Source organism: Arabidopsis thaliana, assembly GCF_000001735.4.
Source record: "Arabidopsis thaliana chromosome 1 sequence".
NCBI lineage: Eukaryota > Viridiplantae > Streptophyta > Magnoliopsida > Brassicales > Brassicaceae > Arabidopsis > Arabidopsis thaliana.
The window spans coordinates 19,848,381-19,867,628 of NC_003070.9; the positions used below are offsets into that span (position 1 = coordinate 19,848,381).

General features: G+C 38.3%; 7 protein-coding genes and 1 long non-coding RNA gene across 11 annotated transcripts; 3 read left to right on the plus strand and 5 right to left on the minus strand.

Annotated features, from left to right (window-relative positions):
- Positions 1–1,407: 1,407 nt before the first annotated feature.
- On the minus strand, positions 1,408–3,345 carry TCP3 (TEOSINTE BRANCHED 1, cycloidea and PCF transcription factor 3; the record flags this gene model as incomplete). Of its 2 annotated transcripts, NM_104201.3 has the most annotated exons (2): positions 1,408–1,727; positions 1,822–3,345. In NM_104201.3, one exon carries the CDS (start codon positions 3,053–3,055, stop codon positions 1,880–1,882), a length of 1,176 nt encoding a protein of 391 aa, NP_564624.2. The 2 variants fall into 2 exon arrangements, with proteins under 2 accessions (NP_564624.2, NP_001322492.1); NM_001333584.1 differs by lacking the exon at positions 1,408–1,727 and having other exon boundaries at positions 1,880–3,055.
- AT1G53233 lies at positions 1,821–3,747 on the plus strand. Its single transcript, NR_139863.1, has one exon. It is a non-coding gene; the product is annotated as an other RNA (long non-coding RNA).
- Positions 3,748–6,234: 2,487 nt separating this feature from the next.
- Positions 6,235–8,766, minus strand: mMDH1 (Lactate/malate dehydrogenase family protein). The gene is made up of 7 exons (NM_104202.3): positions 8,180–8,766; positions 7,869–8,042; positions 7,453–7,621; positions 7,257–7,318; positions 7,028–7,149; positions 6,815–6,932; positions 6,235–6,723 (listed from the first exon to the last, which is right to left on the minus strand). Exons 1-7 carry the CDS (start codon positions 8,420–8,422, stop codon positions 6,586–6,588), a joined length of 1,026 nt encoding a protein of 341 aa, NP_564625.1. The 5' UTR covers positions 8,423–8,766; the 3' UTR covers positions 6,235–6,585.
- Positions 8,767–8,970: 204 nt separating this feature from the next.
- On the plus strand, positions 8,971–10,895 carry AT1G53250 (histone-lysine N-methyltransferase, H3 lysine-79 specific-like protein). Its single transcript, NM_104203.4, has 6 exons — positions 8,971–9,101; positions 9,295–9,662; positions 9,745–9,797; positions 9,931–9,968; positions 10,048–10,465; positions 10,552–10,895. The coding sequence occupies exons 1-6, from the start codon at positions 9,088–9,090 to the stop codon at positions 10,774–10,776; spliced, it is 1,116 nt and encodes a 371-aa protein (NP_175732.2). The 5' UTR covers positions 8,971–9,087; the 3' UTR covers positions 10,777–10,895.
- Positions 10,887–12,596, minus strand: AT1G53260 (uncharacterized protein). 2 transcript variants are annotated; one of them, NM_001084240.1, is made up of 5 exons: positions 12,147–12,596; positions 11,960–12,057; positions 11,812–11,877; positions 11,402–11,680; positions 10,887–11,291 (listed from the first exon to the last, which is right to left on the minus strand). In NM_001084240.1, the coding sequence occupies exons 2-5, from the start codon at positions 12,039–12,041 to the stop codon at positions 11,026–11,028; spliced, it is 693 nt and encodes a 230-aa protein (NP_001077709.1). In that variant the 5' UTR covers positions 12,042–12,057; positions 12,147–12,596; the 3' UTR covers positions 10,887–11,025. The 2 variants fall into 2 exon arrangements, with proteins under 2 accessions (NP_001077709.1, NP_175733.2); NM_104204.2 differs by having other exon boundaries at positions 10,887–11,680.
- A 121-nt stretch (positions 12,597–12,717) lies between these two features.
- Positions 12,718–13,095, minus strand: AT1G53265 (uncharacterized protein; the record flags this gene model as incomplete). Its single annotated transcript, NM_148585.1, has 1 exon — positions 12,718–13,095. One exon carries the CDS (start codon positions 13,093–13,095, stop codon positions 12,718–12,720), a length of 378 nt encoding a protein of 125 aa, NP_683426.1.
- A 1,345-nt stretch (positions 13,096–14,440) lies between these two features.
- On the plus strand, positions 14,441–16,270 carry ABCG10 (ABC-2 type transporter family protein; the record flags this gene model as incomplete). The annotated part of the gene is made up of 1 exon (NM_104205.2): positions 14,441–16,270. The coding sequence occupies exon 1, from the start codon at positions 14,498–14,500 to the stop codon at positions 16,268–16,270; it is 1,773 nt and encodes a 590-aa protein (NP_175734.1). The 5' UTR covers positions 14,441–14,497.
- Positions 16,271–16,345: 75 nt separating this feature from the next.
- Positions 16,346–19,009, minus strand: DJ1B (Class I glutamine amidotransferase-like superfamily protein). Of its 2 annotated transcripts, NM_104206.3 has the most exons (8): positions 18,800–19,009; positions 18,521–18,721; positions 18,271–18,420; positions 17,998–18,180; positions 17,477–17,557; positions 17,139–17,339; positions 16,912–17,052; positions 16,390–16,759 (listed from the first exon to the last, which is right to left on the minus strand). In NM_104206.3, the coding sequence occupies exons 1-8, from the start codon at positions 18,959–18,961 to the stop codon at positions 16,562–16,564; spliced, it is 1,317 nt and encodes a 438-aa protein (NP_564626.1). In that variant the 5' UTR covers positions 18,962–19,009; the 3' UTR covers positions 16,390–16,561. The 2 variants fall into 2 exon arrangements, with proteins under 2 accessions (NP_001322694.1, NP_564626.1); NM_001333585.1 differs by having other exon boundaries at positions 16,346–17,052.
- Positions 19,010–19,248: the final 239 nt, after the last annotated feature.

Here is a 19,248-nt window from a genome sequence, read left to right on the forward strand (position 1 = left end):
ATAACCAAAAGAGCCGGTTTTAAAACTTTTTGTTGTAACCTCATCCTCTGAAGAGAGATGCAAACTAACAATAATGGTTTTAGACCACTATCCAACAATCAAGTTTTGAGCCATTTTGCGACTCTTTTCTTCTTTTTTTGGAAAATTATCATTGGCTATGGAATAGAATGAAGAAAAATCAAAGAAAAGTAAGACAGCTGTATGTAACCTTGAGATCTGACAAGAGATAGAAAGAAATAGAGAGAGGGGACCATTCTTTAAAGGTGACAACCTTTTTTCCCATTTTGGTTTCATCCTTTTCTTACACTTTGCTATCCTTTTTTATTATTATCATTCATGTCTTCTTCAACATTCCCTTTTTCTTCTGTCATGCCCCCAAAATCATAGAGGTTTCTTTTACCTCATTGATCTTTTCACATAACCAGATTCATCATGAGCTACATTTATTGTATGTACATCAATCATATACATTTGAACAAGAAGGTTACAAGGAAGGAACAAAAGAAGAAGAAAAGATAACAGAATTTTAAAATGTAGAATGGATATGATTCAGGCTGTCTTTTTCTTTTTTATGCTGCAATTTACTTTCGGATGTCTAGCCACTACTTCCAATCTCATCTTATCCCATCTCATGTAAAGTGTTGCTTCTTTATATAACTTCTCCATAAGAAACCAAAGTTTTCTTTCCGAAAGATATTATAGCCAAAAATCGACAAATTATGGACAAAAATTCATACCTTCACACTATTGATCTGAAAAGAAAGAGACTTGCTCTGCTTTCAACTTCCTTCATTTAGACCAACAAGAGTGTCTTCATCTACTAATCTAATGTCCTATTCTTTTTTACTTATTAAAGACTACATCACACTCAAGTTCGGTGGATCTCCTACACTCTTGTTTAAAGTAGACAGTTATTTGACACTAGACATCAAATTCTCTTTTGCTCCTTTTTCATAAAATCTTGAAATCTAGTATTGAGGAAGATTCTATGAAAAGAAGTCAAAAACCATTTCTCTGATATTTATATAGGGATCCGTGGATCATGGGCCAAAACTCTTACTAAGTATCAGAGCTTGCATCCACTAAACAAATTTTAAAAGAAACCCATAATTCTAAACTCTAAACTCCAAAAGAAGCAACACATGCAAACCCTGTCTATGGAAAGTGACTCTTCATCTATGGGGCCAAAAGAAGAGACTAAGAAACACAAGAGAAATGATTGTTTCAAATTCCATTTGCTAGTCAAAAGAAAGTTTATAACCACAGAGATTGGGAAGATAATACTTCTAATAAACGCTAAACCAAACAATATGATGATTGATGTAGATGGATAGAGCACTGTTCCTCTTTGGGATTGGCAAACAAAATGAGATATTTCTTGGGGAAAGCATTAAACCCACATGGAATAAAGGGCAAACAAAAGACTTTAGCTTCAAGTGGGGTTAAAGGTTTCCAACACAAGAACATAAATAAAGGACAAGTAATTGTAGAACAAGTTACAACAAACAAGATGTGAGCTCATGTAGCTAGAGCTAAACATTGTAAAACAGAATTGAACTTACAGAACGTTCTCTAATTGATACAAGATGAATTCAAATTAACCAAGGCCTAGGCTTTTAAAGACTTAAGAAGAACCTGAAACTGTTGATCAGATTTATAGGCCATTTGGATATTCGAAACACACAACAACGAAAACCGCCTTCACTATTCCACGCATTCGAAGCGCCCTGAAACGTTAAAAACAATGTAAGTTATCAATTTGATGAATGGTTAAAAGACAAGACTTTCACAAATGGGTGTTGTTTTCGAAAAACTTCAAACCTGGAATATGAAAAGAAACCTGTTGTGTTGCACAATCTTATGTGTTTTTGGAACTTGTTTAATGGCGAGAATCGGATGAAGCAGAGGACGGCTTGTTGTCGCCGCCGTGCTCCTCTTGTTCGCCTTGAAACCGTGCTGGTATACGAAAACCGGAGAATTCACCACTTGAAGCAAATGCAATGCCTGGAATAGCAGATTGGTGAATCCCGGGAGGGATATGGTAGGGATGATGATGGTGGAGATCGTCAGTGGTCATGGACTGCTGATGATGATGATGATGATGGTGAGGATCAAACCAAGCACGAATCATAGGTGTGTTAATGGACTGAAGGGGACCCCTCTGTGATAAAAGCTGACTTTGGCTATAAACTGGATGCAACGACGACGGAGAAGCAAACACAAATCCTCCGGTACTTCCGGCGGATTCAGCTGCTCCGACGTTGTTCCATGACACTAGTCTCTGTATCTTTCCAAATTCCGGTGACTGATGACTCTGTTCCCAGCTTGCCGTCGATGAGTCAAACGCTAACTGATTATTGCTCTGGCCGGAGAACAGAGCAGGTTCTGTTTGATTAGGAAAAGGTGGACCATTTTGGAAAGATTGAAGCGAGAGACGAAGAAGATCTTGGTTCTGTGTATTGCCTCGTGACGGTGGCTGATGATGATAGCTCTGTTGCGTTGAAGCTACCGGAAAAAACGACTTTATAGTGTCAGCTATCGAATCAGAATCCATTGACGCCGGAAGAAAACTCGATTCGTTATCTTCTTCTTCTCCGATTCGATGATGCTCTGTTTCTTCCGGTTGTGGCGGTGGCGGAGAAATTAAAGTTTTGGTTTTTCTGGGTTTAGCGTTAGCAGCAGCGGCGGCGTGTTGACGAAGAGTATCGGCGGGGTTCCAAGGAGGAAGCTGAGCAAGATCATCAATGGCGGATTTAGCTTTAGTAATAAGCCAATCAACAGCTTTACTTGGTCGATCAAAACCAAGTCTATCTTGAACATCGTAGAATTGAATCGCCGTCGGAGCTGAGAGTCTCACGCGCCGGTCACGTGGTCCTTTCGCTGTACATACTTTACTATGTCTGTCTTTTCTTCCTGTTGACCGAACAATGTGACCTCCTTGTACCTCCACAATCTCGCCGCAACCACCACCGTTCTCCGTCGCTGATTGGTGGTGTCTCATCTCTAGAAGAGGCGGCGACGGAGAATCTAAGAAATGGTCGTTATCTGGTGCCATTGATGAAGCATATTGTGGAAATTCAAGGTCGTTGATGGTGGTGGTGGTTGGATTATGACGGCGGCGGCGACGGCGGTCGTTAACCGCCGAGGAATCCAGAGTCGTTCGATTTATTTAATTCAACATTTTGCCTCTCCTCCAAATCCCAAACCCTAAACACGCCAACAAATCAAAGATGAAGAAGAAGAAGAAGAAGAAGACGTAATTGAATTTTGCAGACTAACCCATGACTAAATTTCTCTTCTTTTGTCTAAAGATTGTTTCTTTTTTAGAATTTGTCTCTGTTTCTGAGAATTCAAGAAGCAAAAACAGAGGAAGCAAGAAGAGAGAGAAGAGATAGAGAGATGTGGAATTGACTAAACGAGAATCCAGGAAAGCTCTTTTTAATTTTTTGTTTCTGGCCGGAAAATTTACAGTAACGGTAAAAAAAGGAAGAGATTTTGGGGTTTGGGGAAGAGAGGGAAATGGTAATGGAAGGAGTGTGTTTGGTCATAAAAAGAGCTCTCTGATACTCATCATCATCACTTGTGCTTTTATTTCATTTTTAAAGTGTTTTCTTATTTTATATTATATATTTTATGGTTTTTCTAAATGAAAAACAAAAAGCTTTTGTCCGATTCATCATGTGGAAATATTTTACATGACATTTCGAATTGTATTAGCTATATACATTACAATGGATATATTTTGGTAGAGGTTACTGTAAGAATATCAACACATATACATAGTCCTCTTAGGTTTGGTTCTGACTACCACTATTTTTTTTTGTTAAAGATGATAGAAACTATAAGCACTAATAAACCCAAATTTTACCAAGTCAAAGATTGTTCTGTACTGTGTTAGAAAATATTAATACAGAACTTTTGAGGTAGTAAAGGTTTTGGGTTGTTGGAAAAAAAGACAATACAAGAAGATTTCTTTTATAATAAAAACTAAAAAGTAAAGCTTTTAGATCTGTTGGAGAGTTGGAGACACTAATAATTGGGCGGTATAAACTAATATTGATGGTATTATTTTAAACAAATAAAGTATTATTTTCATCGAATCAAATTGTATTGGTTTTAGAGGTTACACCCTGTAAAATGCATCACCAGTATCCGTAGGATTCGACAGTATCCCTATAATCAACCATTGTCTATGCTCCTTTCCACTATCTGTTCTCGAACTCCACTGTTCGTCAATCCCACTTTTAATTAACCAAACGTAGTAAAGTTTCAGATGGAAAACGAAAATAATAGAGATACATACTTGTACATAGTTTTAGTTTAAAATTAACTTGAATTTCCTTTAAACAAAGATAAAAATGTGTATATATACGTAATTTGGTAACTCAATCAGTTTTTTTTTTCTTTTTTGTTAACAAGGAAATCCCGAGCATTTGACATACTAATACAAGTATGGTATGTGATTAAATATGAACATTTTAGGTGTGATTCATGTAGAGATTTCAAGAGAGATATAAGAAGAAATATGTGATTGTAGATAGGAGATTTATGTTTTTTGTAAGTGCGTTTCCTACTCATCGAGCCAATCTGCATTGAATCCATAATTTTTTCTTTTACCTTCCCAAGAGAAGAAATTATCAAAACATCGTTCTACGACATGCAACATCAAATTTAAAGGCACGAAATATCGCACGGTTCACTGGTTTAGGACACAATCAATTATTGTTTTCCATTTTTTTGTCATTACCACAAATTCTCTTTCTAACTACTTCTCCATTATACACACCGACCATGCATGTACTGTATTTTTAATTAAATACCCGTAGTCATACGAACTTTTCTGATATATAATGTATTTGGTACCATATTCTTGATCATCAAATAATGACAATGCACACATAAAAAGATGACGTATCGATATGTAAGGCAAAGATGGAATCAAATTTCAAATAAATGTTTCCCATTGCACCTACTCAACCAAGTGTAGTCTAAATAAATTTACGAATATACCCTATAGGCTTTTAGTGTTTTTCGATCGCATGTGTGTCAGTAAGTACACTCCCCATCACCCTCATAGTCATTTCCTCTTATCTCTCTCTCTTAAGTTATTTTCCCCAATATTTATTCCTTTCATTTATTTTTGTCAACTTGTTTTTCCGATAAAGAAATAAACACAATTTTTTCTGTCAATTTCCTAGTTTTATTTCGTTTATTTCCATTGTCTTATTTTTTTCCGTAATAAAAGAAATTAAAGCACTGTGAAAAGTTATAAATTCATTCTTCCATTCCCTTTCAAAATGATTAGTTTGTATTAAGTCATTTTCAGGGGAATTGTAGTAAAATATTTTATTTTTATTCGTCTTTATAATTTTACATAAACTGATTATTTGATTTGTTTACAAGAGTTAGATGGTCAAATAGTGTTTCCTCTAACATGAACAGTTTTAAAGGGCAATACACAAAAACACTAACGGTAATTGTTAGAGTTAATGAGTCTATTAGGGTCTTCTTGTATAAATCTAATACATTATACATGAGTACACAAAAGAAAGAATAAAGAATATATGGTACTAATCATATATCGAGGCATATTATTTGGTTTACGTGAAAAGGGATATAGAAAGGACGAATGTGGATCCAATAATCCGTTTTGCAATTTTAGTGAAAAAAATATAAGAAAGGAAGAATGTTGACACGGATGATAAATATGCATGTGCCATGTTAAAAAAAAAAAAAGTGAAAGGACGATGCTTTAATTCAGTTTTCTGGTACCCTTTTTGTCTAGAAATAAAATATTATTGTTACTTTTGTGTAACTACTGTAAAAGTAAATTGTAATAAAAGTCACAATAACCAAAAGAAGAAAAGAGAGGGCAAAAAAGAAGATGAAACTTGGGTTACCAAACTAGTTTTGGTTTTTGATGATTTGGGCTGAAAGTGTATAGACCTTTTCTCTAACCTTTTGAATGTAAGACGAAAGGGAGCCCATGGCATATCAACTACTCCGAACCAAAATATGTAAAATCGGTTTGGAGCGGTTAATGTTGGAAATCTCATATTTTTAACAAAAGTAAAAAACTAAACTATACTCGACAGCGAGAAAAGAAGTAAATAAACTCGTCTGATCAATCAAATGGAACCCATTTAACATCAACTCTACCTATGCAAGTCCTCCAAAACGTTAGCTTCTCAATTTGAGTTTATTTTGGTAAAATGCCAATGAAGATCACATCTGTAAAAATCTCTTTTACTTTTGGCTGAAATTTAAACTTAACCCAAAAAAGAAGAAAGTAATATCTGAGAAACAGAAAGTATGGTGACACAGACGCAGCATTAAAAAGGAACCAACCCACACTTATGATCTCTTGTTCATGAAAAAAAAGTCGCATGGTTCCAAAAAGGAAGAAAGAATTACAACTTTGACATGTTACAGTTTTTCTTTGAGTTTGGTGATTAACCAAAAAGAGCCTTATGGTTTCACTAATGGAGGCACAAACATGGATTTTTTATTGATACAACCCGATGAAGGAGGAGGTGGCAACTCTAGCTGGAAAATTGGAAAAATTACCGAGTAAACTCGGTTTAATCACTGGTTGGCAAACTTGACTCCCTTTTCTATGGAGGACTTGAGTTCTGGCTTCAATGCTTCCAAGCCTTCCTTCTCAAAGTCTGAGAGTGGTCCCAAGTCAAGAACCTCCTCCACACCATTCTTCCCCAACCTCACCTGAATAATAATTAAACCCTCATATTCATCAACCGAGACACAAGACCATAGGACGTACATACTGTGTTTGATGTTAAGTTTTGAGGATTACCTTCGAGGCAAAGAAAGGAAGCTCGGTGATTGTAGATTGCACGTATGAGCATTCTATGACATCTGGAACACCGTTGAGTCCTTTCAAGCATGCATCAGCGAACAATGCTCCGGCATAGCTGTGATTATCAGATTTAAGAAGTTAAGAAATCAAAAGTAGGATCCTGAAAATTTACCAAGTGAGAACAACTATGTAAAGAAGTACAATACTTACGCCATGGACAATGTAGCTGAACCTTTTCCTGCTTTTGCCTCCACGACTTCTGTACCTCCATCTTGGGTACGCTTAGTAAGGGCGGTAAGTATGTCACTTGACAAGTTGGCTTGAGGAGTTGCCTATATTTTCACAAACAGAATAACTTTGAGTCGAACAGAGCTAAACCGCAGTTGTAAGATATAAAACATTCGACCACAGTCTGAGTAGAGAGGAAGTGAGAGGAAACCTGAGAGAAGAGAGGGAGAATAGTAACCCCAGCATGACCACCAATCACCGGAACATTAACTTCTGCAGACACGAAAAGCATTCAAATTAAAGCCTCAGGCTCGGGATTCAAATTGTGATCACAGCTAATAAGATGAACACATTTCGAAGCAAAACTTATGAATGAATACAAGAGCAGAAAAGGCATCTAAACAAACCTGCAACTGGGACATTTGCCTTTCCAGCATAGAAAGTCCTGGCCCTGACGACGTCAAGAGTGGTAACACCAAACAATTTCTTTTCATCGTACATACCAGCCTTCTTAAATATCTCAGCTGCAATTGGAACAGTAGAGTTCACAGGGTTGCTGATCATATTAATAAGCGCCTGATTCAGCAAAAGAGTAAGTTCAAAGGTCAATCCTTTGATAGAAAACCAAATTTAGTAGAACAAAAGGAGACATTTTTACACCTAAAAATCAACAATCTTGGAGAAGCGAGAGCAAATTCACGCTCAAGACATGTCATCTATAAGAAAACTGAGGCCTAAAAACCAGTAATTCTTGGAGATAGCAATGCGAAATATGATTCCAAAAGAAACATCAACTCTGATATGCATTAGATCATATGCTTACATGTGGGCAGTACTTGGCGATGGCAGTGCAAAGGTTCTTGACAATTCCAGCATTAATGTTGAAAAGATCGTCACGGGTCATACCAGGCTTCCTTGGTACACCAGCTGGAATGATAACGAGATCAGCTCCTTCAAGAGCTTTGGCCAAGTTATCATCGCCCATGTATCCAACAACCTATCAAACACAAGTACATAGCACATGAATCAGTATAGTGAACAAGTCACAAGTCTAATAAGCCAAAATGATACATCTCTGTTCAAAATCTGAACGAGGAAGCAATTCAAATCAAAAAGGGATTTTGTTTGTAATACCTCAGATCTGGTGTTGATGTGACCAACATCAGCAGCAACTCCAGGAGTGTTAGCGATATCGTAGAGGGAGAGGGAAGAGACAAGAGGATTAAGCTTCATGAGGAGAGCAAGAGGCTGACCAATTCCACCGGCGGCACCAAGGATGGCGACTTTACGCTCGGGGACGGAGCCGGAGGAGAAGCTACGGCGGATAACCGCCTGCTTCGCGGAGGCAGAAGATCGGACGAGCATAGATCTGAACATTTTGGCGATGAGATGTCTAGGGTTTCTTCTGGAGAGGAAAGAGTGAGCTGACGAATCTGAAGCAATCGAAAGAAGAAAATGCTTTTTATTAATATTATGTGGTGAAGACTGAAGAAGCTGGGCGAGACACTCGATGAGATATACCACCACCCTCTTTACTTTAATCCTTTCAGGTCTTTTTCGTAATTTAATTTTTAAGATTTTTCGTCTAATTTGTTTTTGATTTTAGGGAAAAAATCTTTACACATTGTGGTGTTCAAATTTATTCCGATTTTTTTGGGTCTCTTCAGCTCTCATATTTCAATGATAAATCAAAACCGTACTAAATAAATTAATATGTACATGAAGATAATACTCATTTGGGTACACTTTCGAGTTTATAGTAGTAAAGAGAGAGAACCTCTAAAACAAAGGTGTACTTTACTTTGAAATAGGGTAAATTGTAATTTAAGGTATTAATAAAGATTAGGCCCATTCACGGCCCATTAGTGTTCTTCATCTTCCTTATCTGTTTCTCCCGCTCTCTCTCTCTCTCTCTCTCTCTCTCTCTCTCTTCGTGTCTGCGCACTCTTCTTCTTCTTCTTCAATGGCTTTCGCGTTTGAGAAACCATAAAAGGAAACTTTTCAGAGTTTTCTCTTGTCTCCTGTTCGTCTCCGTGCCGTGTATGTCACTAAATTTGTGAGTGCTTCTGCATTCTCAAACTCTTATCTCTTGTGATTTGAAATCATCTCTGAAATCAAGGATTTATAAAAATCTATTTCTAATTTGATGAAAATTATGTAGAAATTCATTGATTTATCGTTCAGGTACTGGTTGTTTGATTTTATTTGACCTATTTTGATTTCGATTTGGTCAAATACTGTTTTTGCAGAGGTTTATCAATGGAGATGAAATGCACATTTCAATCAACTCGTGCTCCATTCCAATGCGCTTGGTGGTTCCCAAATTCAATCTATTGGACTCTCAAAGAACCAATCGTTTTGAGAATACCTAATTCACTTGCTTCTTTGAGGTCTATCAGACACTTGGAGTTGAAATCTGTAGGTTCATTGTACAATGTGTTTGAGATTCATAGGAAAGAAGTCAATTCAAGTCTTTTGGAAGTGAAAGCTATGAACAAAGATACTGAAGCTGATAGTGATAGTGATAGGAAGATTAAAGAAGAGGAAAGGAGAAGGAAGATTGGATTAGCTAATAAAGGAAAGGTGCCATGGAACAAAGGAAGGAAACACAGTGAAGGTAGAAGGATCTTTTCTTCGATTTTCTACATTGTTTCTTCTTTGAGGCTTTGTGTAGTGAGATTGTTGATACTCTTTAACAGACACTCGAAGACGAATCAAGCAGAGAACAATCGAAGCTTTGACAAATCCCAAGGTGAAGTCAAGTAAGATTCAATGCAAATTCAGGGACATTTTGTTGTTGTCCCATCTTCTATTGTTTACAGTGAGAAGTGAAGGAAGAAAACTTATTTGGCAAAGAACTTTTTCTTCTCTTCAATATCTTGCAGGTTCGGAAGAAGATGTCCGATCATCAACAACCACACAGGTAGATTTGTAAAGTATTGAGTGTAGAATAGAGAACAATGAAGCTAGAGCCATATCTAAGCTAAGTTTGTCTCTTGCAGTAATGAAACCAAGGAGAAGATAAGAGCTTCAGTGAAACAAGTTTGGGCAGAACGGTCAAGATCGAAGCGATTAAAGGAGAAGTTCATGTCATCGTGGTCAGAAAACATTGCAGAAGCTGCAAGGAAAGGAGGAAGTGGCGAGGCAGAACTTGACTGGGACAGCTATGAAAAAATAAAACAAGATTTTTCATCTGAGCAGCTTCAGTTAGCTGAAGAGAAAGCAAGAGCTAAGGAACAAACCAAGATGATAGCAAAAGAAGCTGCAAAAGCCAGGACCGAGAAGATGAGGAGAGCTGCAGAAAAAAAGAAAGAACGTGAGGAGAAAGACCGACGAGAAGGAAAGATTCGAAAGCCAAAGCAGGAAAGGGAGAATCCAACCATTGCTTCACGTTCTAAACTAAAGAAGAGACTAACAAAGGTATAAAAAAACTACTCCGTTGATGACTCTGAAGAATATTAGAAACCCACTTGATGATTCTTTGGTTTGATTAAATGTCTTGTCAGATTCACAAGAAGAAAACAAGTCTTGGTAAGATCGCAATTGGAACGGATAGGGTTGTTTCAGTTGCAGCTAAACTGGAGAAACTGGATTTGGATTTGATAAGGAAAGAGCGAACAAGAGGAGATATCTCACTTGCTGATCAGATCCAAGCTGCTAAGAACCAACGAGGAAGTGATGTTTTATCGAGATTTGGTCTTTTTGCCATGAAATCGATGGATTTTGATTAACTCTTTTCTACTCCTAGTTTATAGCTTTCTCTTTTTTTCTTGTGCCACTAAATAAATAAACAAGGTTGACTTGAGGATATAATAAATAAATAGATTGACGAGTGCTGGCTACAATAACTCATGCAGAACTTATTAGACTAAAACTCTCAGTCTCTCTCTCACAAAGCAGAGTGACAAACTGAAGAACACTGACCACAAAATGGTATCCGCTCCTATACATGAAAACACAAGACGGTTTAACTCTGGTTCCTATTGGGTGGGTAAGGCTGTTGCTGCATTCCACCACCCTGACCTTGTTGTTGGTATCCACCGTTCTGCTGGTAGTTTCCAGACCATCCTCCATTCATGTTCGGTGGTGGTGGTCCCTCGTAATTCTGACTCATGTTTGGTGGCGGCAGTGAAGGTCCCCTGTAGTTCTGGCCCATGTTCGACGGTGGAGGTCCCTGATAGCTCTGGTTCATGTTTGGCGGTGGAGGTCCCTGATAGCTCTGGTTCATGTTTGGCGGTGGTGGTCCCTGGTAGTTCTGACCCATGTTTGATGGTGGAGGTCCCTGATAGTTCTGGTTCATGTTTGGTGCTGGTGGTCCCTGATAGTTCTGGTTCATGTTTGGTGGTGGAGGAGGACCTCTGTAGTTCTGGTTCATGTTAGGTGGTTGTATATGAGGAGGCATGTTTGGGTTGTTGCCTATGTGAGGCGGTGGAGGTGGAGCACCTCCCATACCTTGGTTTGGTGGTGGACGTCTGTAACCCGTGTCTTGGTTTCCCCTATCGTTCCTGCCTCCATCCGAGTTGCGAGGCCTGCGAGGGCGTCTGTTTTCATTAGTTGCATTAGCATTGTTTCTTATCCATTCTTCATGATACTTTGGGTCATAAGGAACAGCCTTTCCATCAATGAAAGGTTCTCCTGAAACAATCAAATTTCAGAAAACCCATCAAAAACTAATTACTACTCTCTGACAAGATCAAATCTTAGTGTCCCTTACAACAATGTATATTGTGACTAGAAAGCACAATCATCAGAGTTAAACAACATACCTCCATAGTCTTTATTCTTCCCATCCAAGTAGGAATCAGGAAGAACCCACTTAACCTTAGGCAACTCTGGATTGTTCACATACAAAAGTATAAGAAATCAATGCTTATAATAAACTCAAGCTAAGCAAAAGAATTAACAAGCTTTAACCTTTGATCTTATGTGAAAGATCTTCTGAAACAAGAGCTCCAAAAGCAAAGTAGCATTTGTGCGACACAGAGTAAATCTTCATCCTTGCCTCCTCTTCACTAAAACGCAAAAATAAGATACACACTTAACAAAGTAAGACTCTAGAAACAGATCAAAGAACACTGTGGAAATGGATCTATATATATACCTGCCAACAACTTGAGCTAGGGTTTTGATGTAGTAATCAATAATCTCGTCTCTAGAGAGATTTCCATGACAACAAACCAATGCTCGAAATCACAACCATCAAGCAAAATCGTATCCTTTGGTGGCCGATTCGACCAGTTAGGGCTCGGATCATTCAGCGAAGCGGAAGTAACCTGCGTAGACATACACCTAGCTAGAGATACACCGGCACGGACCAACGCTGAGAATCCAGAAACGAGAGAACGTGAACGATTCAACAACGAAGACGCAGATCGAGAAACAGTAGGGGAATTGGCGAGAGGAGATGACGAAGAGAAGGAACGAGTGAACAGTGAGGAAAAGGATTTAGCTGGCCGGTGAAGGATGGAACGAGAAATCGCCATTGGAAGATGATAAAAATGGAGAGGTTTTAGTGAAAATGGAAAAACCCCAAGCATAAATGGGTTTAGATGGATCTTTCAAATTTCAAGGATATTATGTAAAACTAAAAATTGTAGTACATATCATTACTATTTTACATTATTTTCAAAATCGTCCCATTGTTATTTCAATTGACATGAGAAACCCATTTGTCACGAAATCATCATAAACAACCATATGTTGAATTCTTCTCTTTCGTCGAGGTTAGTAGAGAACATATCTGGTTGCTCAGTGGGAGTGACATTAAAAACGTCGTCTATGTATTGTAGATTAGGTATTTCAATGATACCTAGTTGAGGATCTCTCAAATAGCTTATAATCTTTGGTAGGACAAGATCCTCCATATTCGTATGCAAATGGACATTGGCAAAGTTATGTGGTAGCTCATATTCCCGTTCTGCTAAGGCCATCTTTTTGTGCTCTTCAGAGCAATACCGAGATTCAGGTGCGTAGACACATGTACAAGACCAGTACGCGAAGGCCTTATCTTTATGCACATAATGCATAACACGAAGATTGGCAACACCCATTGCAGAAACCTGCTAATACACATTGTTAGGTCTAGAGAAAAAAACTCTCTCTCGCAACTTTGAAGATTTTGTTTGCTCTTTGGATTGTCGAGATTGTTTCATTTCGTGTTTTTATATTATTTTTTACTTTTAGTTTTGGATTTGAATCTTAGGTTTAAAAAAGAAAAAGAAAAATTGTGATCAAAACGACATGGTTTGATTGAAGATGATGCTAATTCATTAAACATGGGTCATTTGAGTCGACGTATGTTAGTATTAACTAACATTTGTTATTGCAGATCCTAAAATACGTGCGACCTATAAAGTTTGGATATAATTTTTTTTTTTTTATGAATTTGGGTAAAGAATTAACATTGTACAGTATGTTTTATATAAGAAAACAATACTTTGCAAATTGTACTGGTATAAAAATATCGTTTTTCCAGTCACCCGCTTACGTTTGGTCCAAGTTGTTTTTAATTTTATACCGAATTAAAGTTTATTAGTCACAACTTTAAGTGTTTTTTCCAAACCCAAATCAAAATTCGATTTTTTTCGTCACAACTTTGAATCAGCCCCTTCACCTTTGCAGCCACATCTAACCGAATGCCCACCTAGACAACATCTTATAATGCGTCTTTTTATTATTATTATCCAAAAATAATTAAATTAGTGAGGTTTCTTACGTGATTATTCCTTGTTAATTAAACATCTGAATTTCCGTAAGCGAGTTCGAAACACGTAATTAAATATTGTAGGTAATATATAACAACCAAACTGGGTTTCCTCTCTTTCTTTGTTAGAAAAAACTAATAAATTAGATAAAACAAGTTCACCAACAAGGCAAACATTTCACGGTCAATTTTTCAGCTCACCCGAATTTGAGAATCTCTAGACGAAACCAAATCTCTTTCTAACTAATTCTTTTTTTGCTTTTCTTGTACCTCTTCACAATTTCAAAACCCAATTAAAAAAAAAAAAAAAAAAGAACCAACTACATATCTTAATTTCTTAGATATTTTTTTTGGTCAACCAATTTCATTAGAAATTAAAAAATACAAGAAAAACAACAAATGTTTAATTTCATATAAATTTATCTAACTGTATCAATATTATTTACGAACAAATTCTTTATTAAGAAAAACAAATTAAGCATTTTAAGCTTGGAATCATAAATATCTTTGGTTTAATTTAGTCATAGTCAAGTGCTTTTCGGTTTTCATGGAAGGCAATAAGAGAAAGCTAATAAAGTCTTGAAGCTTTTGAATGTTTGAATAATAAAGGAGAGGTTCCTTAAAGTTTGGTGTGTTAGTTCATCTTCTCTACCATTTATTCTTCACTTAATCTCACACTCTTTGCTCAATTTGTTGATTTCTCTATCTCTCAAAGTTTGATGCTTTCTTTTTCCTTCTTTCTTTCTTAGATGGAATTGCCGGTAAAAGCTCCTATTCCCGGTGGCCGGGAAATCTCATATAGATTAGAAACCAAGAATCTGTCGTATAGAATAGGCGGAAACACTCCAAAGTTTTCTAATTTATGTGGTTTGTTGAGTGAGAAGGAGGAAAAGGTTATCTTAAAGGATGTTTCTTGTGATGCAAGATCCGCGGAGATCACTGCGATCGCGGGTCCAAGCGGAGCAGGGAAAACCACGTTGCTGGAGATTCTAGCCGGAAAAGTTTCTCATGGGAAAGTTTCAGGGCAAGTGCTTGTCAACGGTAGGCCTATGGATGGTCCTGAGTACAGGAGGGTTTCAGGGTTTGTGCCACAAGAAGATGCTCTGTTTCCGTTTCTTACGGTGCAAGAAACACTGACGTACAGCGCACTCTTGAGGCTGAAGACAAAGAGGAAAGACGCGGCTGCAAAGGTGAAGAGGCTGATTCAAGAGCTTGGTCTAGAACATGTTGCGGATTCAAGGATCGGTCAAGGATCAAGATCTGGAATCTCTGGAGGAGAGAGAAGAAGGGTTTCTATTGGAGTTGAACTTGTTCATGATCCAAATGTTATATTGATCGATGAGCCAACCTCTGGTTTGGATTCTGCGTCCGCTCTTCAAGTTGTGACGCTTCTCAAAGATATGACGATTAAACAAGGTAAAACCATTGTTCTGACGATTCACCAGCCTGGTTTTCGCATACTCGAGCAGATAGACCGGATAGTGTTGCTCTCTAACGGGATGGTTGTTCAAAACGGATCAGTTTATAGCCTTCATCAGAAGATTAAGTTCTCCGGTCACCAGATTCCTAGGCGGGTAAATGTCTTGGAGTATGCAATTGATATTGCAGGGAGTCTTGAACCGATCAGAACCCAGAGTTGCAGAGAAATCTCATGTTATGGTCATAGCAAAACATGGAAGAGTTGCTATATTAGTGCAGGAGGAGAGCTTCATCAATCTGATTCTCACAGCAACTCAGTGTTAGAGGAAGTGCAGATACTCGGGCAAAGATCTTGCAAGAACATCTTCAGAACCAAGCAATTGTTCACAACCAGAGCCTTACAAGCTTCCATTGCCGGTCTTATACTGGGGTCGATTTACTTGAACGTAGGAAATCAAAAGAAAGAAGCGAAAGTCTTGCGAACCGGGTTCTTCGCCTTTATCCTCACTTTCCTGCTATCTTCCACAACAGAGGGACTTCCAATTTTCTTGCAAGACAGGAGAATCCTAATGAGAGAGACATCGAGAAGGGCTTACAGAGTTTTGTCTTACGTTTTAGCAGATACTCTCATATTCATTCCCTTCTTGTTGATCATAAGCATGCTCTTTGCTACGCCGGTTTATTGGCTGGTCGGTCTCAGAAGAGAGCTAGACGGCTTCCTCTACTTCTCATTGGTGATATGGATTGTTCTTCTGATGTCAAACTCTTTTGTCGCATGTTTCAGTGCTCTTGTCCCAAACTTCATAATGGGGACATCAGTAATCTCAGGTCTCATGGGATCTTTCTTCCTCTTCTCCGGGTATTTCATTGCAAAGGACAGGATCCCCGTTTACTGGGAGTTCATGCATTATCTCAGCCTCTTCAAGTATCCATTCGAATGCCTGATGATCAACGAGTATCGAGGAGACGTGTTCTTAAAACAACAAGACCTCAAAGAGTCTCAGAAATGGAGCAATCTTGGTATCATGGCAAGTTTCATCGTCGGGTACAGAGTCCTTGGATTCTTCATCTTATGGTACAGATGTTACAGAACAAGAAGCTAGGTTAATAACAATGATCTGCAGATATAATTCAATTTGTTTTGTAATTTTATAAGAAATTTTACTTTCTCATATTCTTTCTTTTTGTTCAGCACTTTCTTATATTCTAAAATTCGCAATGTAAAGTAACAAAAAAACTTTCTGATAAAAACAGAGTAAACTCGTTTATTTATAAGACAGTTTTAAGCATCACACTTAGTACAAAGCTCACCACAACAACGGTACACTCATTGATCGTTTGATACTAAAGCCTTTTTCTTATTAAAGTCACTCTTACCTAAGATACTCATGAGTTTACACAAGTGTTGCCTTTGAGAGCTGAAGTCCTTTCTCGCGCCCGTAAAACTTCTCTACAATTGCAAGTGCAAACTCCAATGAGGTTCCTGGACCCCTGCTCGTTATGAGATTGCCGTCCACCAAGACTCGATGCTCGATGTGACTCTGGTCCGTCAGTTTGCTGCACATTGCTGGAAACGCTGTTGCCTTCTTACCCTGTAAAAAAATCCATTAAAAATTGTGACCCTTCCCTTAGTTTTAAGTGCAAAAATAACGGTTTGATAACAGAATACTCCATGCCATCGGATATATAGTAATGATCCTACACATCTAAGCAAATGTGTGTGCTATTGTGATTACTCTCGTACCTTGAGTAAACCATGTGGCTCAAACACCAGAGCAGGAGAGGCACAAATTGCTCCATATGGTTTGTTTGATTCCGCCTGCTTCTTTAACATATTCACTAGCTTCTCCGAACTTGCAAATGCTTCAGCACCGCCGAGACCACCCTGATAATAAAAAGAGAAGTTCATCATGTTGGCCTCAACTTGCTTGACACTATAAACTTTAGTAATTTGAAGAAGTTAGCACTCACAGGCAACACAATCAGATCGTACGAATTCTTTTCAGCCTCGTCGAGAAGCACATCTGCCACCAGCTTGACTTTCCGAGATGCTACCACTTCCAAACTGTTACCAAGCGCAGCTACGACAACATTTGCTTTTGCCCGCTTCAGGACATCAATGATAGCAACAGCTTCCATTTCCTCCGAGCCATCTGCAATGGGTACAAGAATCTGAAAAGGAAAAACATGATCTCTCAGTGTACGGAAGATTGATTAAGAAAGACGCATGAGCTCAGTAAAGCAAGTGTGAAAAGTTTTGCCAGTCTTTTTTTTCTTTTCATTTTGCCAGACAGGCAATTGAAAGCTACCTGTGGGGTACCCTCGAATGACCAGCTGACTTGGTTAAGCTCAGTAATAGTATACTCATCACCAGGGTTGGGACGCATCACCTGATATGCAAAGGGGAAGAATAGAGACTAAGAGGTTACCATGGAATAAAGCCTATGCTACCAAGGAATGGTTGTTTCTTTGTGGAAACCTAAATTTTTCAGTGTCCTATATAGCTTTCAACTGTCTGTAATCTCACAAGAACAGTCACTGATCAGTGGACAGGGGAAATAATGCTGAAAAATTCAGCCACAGGCCTAGGCTTCAAGGAAATCACAGTATTAGTGAGGTCGAAAACACGTATTTGTATTTTTTTACATGAACTAACAATACTAGGGTGCTTTAAAGAGTGTTAAATCAAATAAGTGCTCCCCTCGAATCAGCTACTAAATATATCCTTCTTTGCGGAGAGCCATCTTCTCAACAGAAACTGGCCTCTAAGATCTGTCGATTATTTGGAGACCAAATTAAGGTTGATAGAAGAGTCAGGGATAAGACATACCAAGGGGCCAGAGACTTCAACAGCTTTCTCTTTCCCAAGAAGTTGCTCCACAAGCGTGACAGAGAATTCCATGGTAGTTCCAGGCCCTCTACTGGTCACTATCTTCCCATCAATTTCCACTCTTGACTCAACAGCTGTCGCACAAGCCGCTAGTTTCTCCATAAAAACCGGGTAACATGTAGCCTGCAAGCAACGTATGTGATTTATACACCAAAATACAAACTCAAAAGAAAAGAAAACTTCTTGGATACTGATCACTCACTACACACATACTTTTTTACCCTCTAGTAGTCCCCAAGTACCAAACGCCAACGCCGGCGCACAACAGATAGCAGCGTTAAGTCGTCCATCAGTGTCTTGCTTCTTCACCATCTTCTCTAAAGGTTTACAATTCTTAAGAGTCTCACCACCAGGAAGTCCTCCCTTAACCAATCACATCACCAAAACAAATATGAAATCAATACATCTAATTGAGAAACTATTTCGATACCAAATGGATTCAGATTGGCAGAGAGAGACGTACAGGGAGCATAATAAGGTCGAAAACCGAGTCGGTGATATCAGAGAGAAGAGTATCAGCGACCATTTTGATTCCATGGCAAGCATCAACGCCGACCTGATTCTCAACGGAAGCCACCGTAACATCCGCTCCGCCTCGCCGTAGCACATCGATCATAACCACCGCTTCAAACGGCTCCGTACCATGAGCAACAGGAATCAAAACCTAAAGAAAACTCAGATTTATCAAGAGAAATTTACAGGATCGATAGGGATAAGAACGAAATCGATGAGAACGATGTACCTTCTTAGTAGATGAAGACATAGTTGCAGAGATAGAGAAGGATCGTCGATTTACACGAAGAGAGATTCGTCTCGGAGAATAGTGATGGAGTTTTTTAGTGTTAAAAAAGGGAGTGACAGTGATTTTGTTAAAATAGCGATGACACAACGACGACGACGCCATTGACGTTTTTTTTTTTCCTTAAAGAACTTTTGATGAAAGAGAAGCAGTGATGAAACGGGCTTTATCCTGACGTGTTTTAATGTGATTGGATGGAAAATGACAATCAGCCATTAATCTTTTAACACGTCATCAATCAACTCAAGACGGCGTGTAGTTTGGTTTATCAGAAAACAACTTCCCGGTTCAGAGTTTTGTTCATAAACTTGTTGTGGTTTTGATGTATTGATGAGAGATAATATTGTAGGAGAAAGAAAAGAAAATACATGCCTAGTCCAGGCTATAATGAT

Bases quoted from the DNA above. Each gene is read 5' to 3' on its own strand.
- mMDH1 (NM_104202.3), bottom strand. From the start codon at position 8,422: ATGTTCAGATCTATGCTCGTCCGATCTTCTGCCTCCGCGAAGCAGGCG. The intron at 7,150-7,256 runs GTTTCCTCTCAC...GTGAAAATATAG, and splicing joins TTCTCCCTCTCTTCTCTCAG to GCAACTCCTCAAGCCAACTT. The intron at 6,724-6,814 runs GTAATCCTCAAA...ATTATTATTCAG, and splicing joins TTCCTTTCTTTGCCTCGAAG to GTGAGGTTGGGGAAGAATGG.
- AT1G53250 (NM_104203.4), top strand. The intron at 9,969-10,047 runs GTAGATTTGTAA...TGTCTCTTGCAG, and splicing joins GATCATCAACAACCACACAG to TAATGAAACCAAGGAGAAGA. The intron at 10,466-10,551 runs GTATAAAAAAAC...ATGTCTTGTCAG, and splicing joins TAAAGAAGAGACTAACAAAG to ATTCACAAGAAGAAAACAAG.
- AT1G53260 (NM_104204.2), bottom strand. From the start codon at position 12,041: ATGAAGATTTACTCTGTGTCGCACAAATGCTACTTTGCTTTTGGAGCT. The intron at 11,878-11,959 runs GTTAAAGCTTGT...TGAACAATCCAG, and splicing joins TCTTTCACATAAGATCAAAG to AGTTGCCTAAGGTTAAGTGG. The intron at 11,681-11,811 runs GTATGTTGTTTA...TGATTGTTTCAG, and splicing joins GAAGAATAAAGACTATGGAG to GAGAACCTTTCATTGATGGA.
- DJ1B (NM_104206.3), bottom strand. From the start codon at position 18,961: ATGGCGTCGTCGTCGTTGTGTCATCGCTATTTTAACAAAATCACTGTC. The intron at 17,558-17,997 runs GTATGTCTTATC...TTTGCATATCAG, and splicing joins TTGAAGTCTCTGGCCCCTTG to GTGATGCGTCCCAACCCTGG. The intron at 17,053-17,138 runs GTGAGTGCTAAC...TTTTATTATCAG, and splicing joins ACGATCTGATTGTGTTGCCT to GGTGGTCTCGGCGGTGCTGA.